Raw genomic sequence first — 4,924 nt, 5'->3', positions numbered from 1 at the left:
TACTATTGTTGTTCAGTTGTTTCAGTCTTGCCTGACTCTTTGTGACCCCATTTGGAGTTTTCTTGGCAAAGATACTGGAGTGGTTTGCCATTTCCTTCTCCAGCTCATTTTACAGATGAGGAAACTGAGGATAACAGGGTTAAGTGACTTGCTCAGGGATACCCAGCTAGTCAGTATCTGAGGTCAGATTTGAACTCAGGTCTTCCAGGCTCCAGGCTTGGCACTCTATCTGCTGTGCCACCTAGCTGTCCTCTCTTTAAGTCTTCATGATATTGCTCTTTCCTGGTTCTCTTTGTTAATCTCTTTTTTTGCTGGATCTCCATCTGTAATGTGGCCACTAATTGTGGGTATCTCCCAAGGCTCTGTCCTAAGCCTTTTTCTCATTTCCCTCTATACTGTCTCACTTGGTAATTTCATTAGCTCTCATGGGTTCATCTCTGTGCCCGTGATTCTCAGATCTATATATCCAGTCTGAACTTCTCTACTGAGCTACAGTCCTACATCATCAACTGCCTTTTGGACATCTCAGATTGGAAAATCTTTAGGTATCTCAAACCTAGCAGGTCCAGAACAGAATGCAACATCTTTCTTTAAAAAAAAAATATTTCTTTCAGTTATTAAAAATTGGTTTTCTCTTCCTCCCACTCCTTCCATTGGGGGAAAAAAAGAAAAAAAATTCTTGTATAAATATATATATAGTCAAGCAAAACACATTTCACATCTCATTATATTACCAACCTTTCCCCTACGCCGTTCCCAGGTATTCTGTTACTAAGGGCACCACCATTCTCCCAGTCACCCTCGCTAACAACTTCGGTGTTATCCTTGACTCTTATACTCATCCCACATATCCAGTCTTGTCAAATCTTGTCCTTTCTACCTTCACAACATCTTCATCATATGTCCCTTTCTACTTATACAGACACCACCCTTATGGAGGCCGTCATCACCACATATGCTATTGCAGTAGTCTTCTAACTGGTCTCCCTGCCTCAAGTGCCTTCCTATCCAATCCCTCTTCTCCTCAGCTGCCAAAATGATTTTCCAGTGAACGTCTGACCATGTCACCCCTTTACTCAATAAACTTCAGTGGCTCCCTCTTACCTCCAGAATCAATGTAAAATACTCTGACATTTAAAGCCCTTCAAAATCTTGCTGCTTCCTCCTTTTCCAATCATAATACTTTTCTCCCTTCTACATATTCTCTGTTCCTGCTCCATTGGCTTACTGGCTGATCCTTGAAAATCACACGGCCTGAAATACTCTTCTTTGATGCCTCCTATTCCTAGCTTCCCTGCTTTCCTTCAAGATTTAGATAAAATCCCAATTCTTCGACTTTTACTGTTCACATTATTGTTAACTTTCTCTCTCCCCCACCCCCCATCCTGCCTTTCTTTGTAATTAACAAATGCTTATTGACTTGACTGTATGAGTACAAAATGTGGTTGTTTTGGGAGGAAGGGCTACAGGGGCAGTGTAAGAGTTCATTTTTCATGGAAAAAGATCTGAAATGTGAGGAAAGATCTGACGGTTTTAGTGGTGTCCGCACTCATTATGATTATGACATGGTAACCAAAAATATCAACATGACCTTGAGCTGCATTAAAGGAGCCATAATGCCAGAATAAGAGGGTTAATAGTTCTGTACTCTGTCTTGGTCAGATCATACCTGGAGTTTAGGTCTGGCTGCCACATTTTAGGAAGAATACTAGTATGTTTGGAGGCATGTACAGAAGAAGGCATCTAGTGTTGTGAGAGACTTGGAGGTAATGCCACATGAAAAGGAGCTGGTATTGTTGAGTGAGTCATAGAGAAGAGAAGACAAGTTGGGGATATGAGAGCTTTCTTCTTGGTCCCAGAGAACAGAATTAAGAGATTTAGGCTAAATAGAAGGGAACCTTTCTAACAATTAACTCTGTCTAAAAGTGGAATGGATGGCCTTGGGAGATTGTGGGTTCTTCCTCAATGGATTTCTCCATTTGGAGGCTAGCTGATTTCTTGTCAAAGGTATTATTAGATAGCCAATTCCTAGATTTGTAATTTTTCAAGTTTGGCTTTAAAAGATAAAGGGTTAGAATTCATTTAGCTACTTATCATTCCATTTCTTACCTCTCCTCTCCTTTTCACAGTCAGACTTCTTGAGAAAGTTGTTCACTTAGCTTTCTTACTACTCTCTCTGCTCACTCCCTCTTATCATATGACTTCTGGGGCAGCTAGGTTGTGCAGTTAATAGAGCACTGGCCCTGGAGTCAGGAGGACCTGAGTTCAGATCCGGCCTCAGACACNCAAAGAACAAACAAACAAAAAACCAAGAACATATCATGTAACTTCTAATCCCACCCCAGCCCCATTCTGTTATAATCACTGTCCTTTTTTATACCCTATTATTTTCATGTCTCCTTACCTGTGCTGATGCTGTTCCTTATTTGTTGATAGTAATACTGATTTGACGATTTATGAACTTTTGAGTAATCCTCAGACCTTCTCTGATTAAAGTTTAGCATTGGATATTAAAATAGGCAGACTACAACTTAACTCAGGGGTACTATTCTGTTGCAGGTGACTGTATGTGGTAATGAACTTTGCCTTTTGAACTCACACTTCGAGAGCACCAGAAACCATGCTCGGGAACGGATGAATCAGCTAAAAATGGTGTTAAAGAAAATGCAAGAAGTCCCAGAGTCAGTTACAGTTATATTTGGAGGAGATACAAATTTAAGGGACCATGAAGTGAGTTACAGTGTATCATTTCAGTGTTTCATGTAGTAAACTGGTTGATTTGTTTTTCTTTTCTCTCTTATGTGGCCACAGGATTTCAGAGTAAGGAACCTTGGTGGTTTCCTAGTTCAGCCTATAACTTAAAAATAATCACCTCTGCAGCTTACTTTACAAGTGGTCATCCAGACTTGACTTGAAGAACTCCAATGAAGGGCTTCTTCCCAAGATGGCCCATTCTACTTTGAACTACTTTTCAGTTGTTAGGAAACTTTTCTTATGTGAATCAATCAGCAAGTATTTATTAAGGCTCTTCTGTGGGCCAGGGACTCTGCTAAGACTGGGGATACCCATAAAAAACAGAGGCAAGTCAGTCCTTGCCCTGAAAAAGCTTACCTTTTACTTCAGAAGACCCTTGTTGCTTCTTTGCAACAAAAAATGGATAATGTGACCCATTCTATTAAGCCCAGGTCTTTAATTGACCTGTTATATGCACAAACCATAATGTATATCATCCTAATTCTGCAATTATTTACTGAGTGTCTGCTATGTTGCAAGTACTCTTTTAGGTAGAATGGGGTATATAAGTGTAAGACGTGATCATTGACCATAAAGATCTTACAATCTTATTAGAGAAACAAAACATGAGCTAGGTAATGATCTGAGAGTTTATGATTAAGTACTAAGAGAAGTCATGCAGATAATATCTGCTGTAGGAGTTCAGAGCAGGGAACAGTCAGTGTGGACTTGAGTAGTCAAGGAAATCTTGGAATGGCAGTATATCCTAGTGGACAGAATGTTATTTGTGGTATCAGAAAGACCTGGCTACCAGTGCTTTCTCAGACGTGAGGTGTTTGACCACTGAACTTCTGGGACACTAGACTCAGTGACCACTAAGGTCCCTTCTAGCTCTGAATCCAAGGTCCTATGATTTGAGGTGGTAATACTTGATCTGGGCCTTAAAAGGATGGGTAAGAGCTGGTGAGCAGAGAATATGAGAGGGGAAGGAAGGAGACAAACATTTATTAAATGCTTACTATGTGCCAGGCATTAAATGCCCAGTACTTTACAAAAATTATGTCATTTGATCCTCACATCTTGGGAGATAGATGTTGTTATTATCATCCTCACTTTATAGTTGAGGAAACTGAGGCAGACAGGTTCTTGTGACTTGCTTACTTGCTCCAGGATCATTCAGTTAAGTGCCTGAGGCTGGATTTGAACTCATATCTTGACTTCAGGCCCAGTGCTCTATCCACTCTGCTACCTTAGCTTCCAAGGAGCTGTATAAGCCAAGAGCTGTAGGTAGTAGATATGTTTGGGAAAGAATGAAAAACCTGCCCTGCTTGAAGCCAAATTGCTGTGGTGGAAGTGAGAGAAAGTTAGAATAGGTACAGTTAAGCTGGTCATGGCCTCTAAGTCTGAGGACTCAGACCCTTGAGTTTACTGTATGTAATGAAAGTTTTATGTTCCATTGGAAATATGTTGGGAGTTCTAGCCAATAGGGCCTAAAACTGAAACTGCTATTTCTCTCAGGCTTTCCCAATATTATGGCTAATCCTTTAAGAGTTGCCTGAGAAGCATCCAAGTAGGCACTATGTAAGTGAGAAGGATGTGCAACAGGAAGGTCTGTTTTAAATATATAAACTCCCTAGACGATAGGACTCTGTCTTTTGTTTCTGGTTTTTTTTGTGCCTTTTGTGTATTCTGTGCCATGCTTGGCATAGGATGGAGACCCCATAAATTGTATAGTGTTAGACTTGGCTTTCCTTTTTACTTCCTGCTCTGTAGTTTATATCACAGTGAAATTGAACTGAAATGGAGGTATTGATTCACTTCTGCTTTGCTACAAAAGGGTGTTCTGGGTAAATTAAACCTCCCATTCTGTGCTCAGATGCGTCTCCAAATAAAACCATTTTCTTCTCCGATCCCAGTGACATTATACCTTAGTTTACATATCTAAAATTATTTAAGATCACAATTTTTCTGGGACTCCTGACAGTCCTTGGATATAATATAGCATGTAATAGTGTGATGGCATGTGTACTGGACTTAGAGTTGGGTGAGACCTGGATTCAAATTCATACCCCAGCTAGACTAGTGGTGTGGCCTTGCACAGGTCACTTGACCTCTTTAAACTTGTTTCCTTATCTATAAAATGGGGATATTAATTAGGGCTGTCCTGAGGAAAGTGAATTGTAAACAAAGT

General features: G+C 40.3%; 1 protein-coding gene across 1 annotated transcript in view; it reads left to right on the top strand.

Moving 5' to 3' along the window:
• Nucleotides 1-4,924, top strand: part of TDP2 (tyrosyl-DNA phosphodiesterase 2) — a 15,338-nt gene that overhangs the window by 8,250 nt on the left and 2,164 nt on the right. The window contains exon 6 of the mRNA XM_027847218.1: nucleotides 2,560-2,730. Coding sequence (XP_027703019.1) covers nucleotides 2,560-2,730 — 171 coding nt within the window. The remainder of the gene's footprint in view (nucleotides 1-2,559; nucleotides 2,731-4,924) is intronic.

This window comes from Vombatus ursinus, unplaced genomic scaffold (genome assembly GCF_900497805.2).
Source record: "Vombatus ursinus unplaced genomic scaffold, bare-nosed wombat genome assembly UNPS02015392.1, whole genome shotgun sequence".
Classification (NCBI taxonomy): domain Eukaryota; kingdom Metazoa; phylum Chordata; class Mammalia; order Diprotodontia; family Vombatidae; genus Vombatus; species Vombatus ursinus.
Note: the sequence above shows the minus strand (reverse complement) of the source record. Positions and strands in the feature narration are given on the sequence as shown.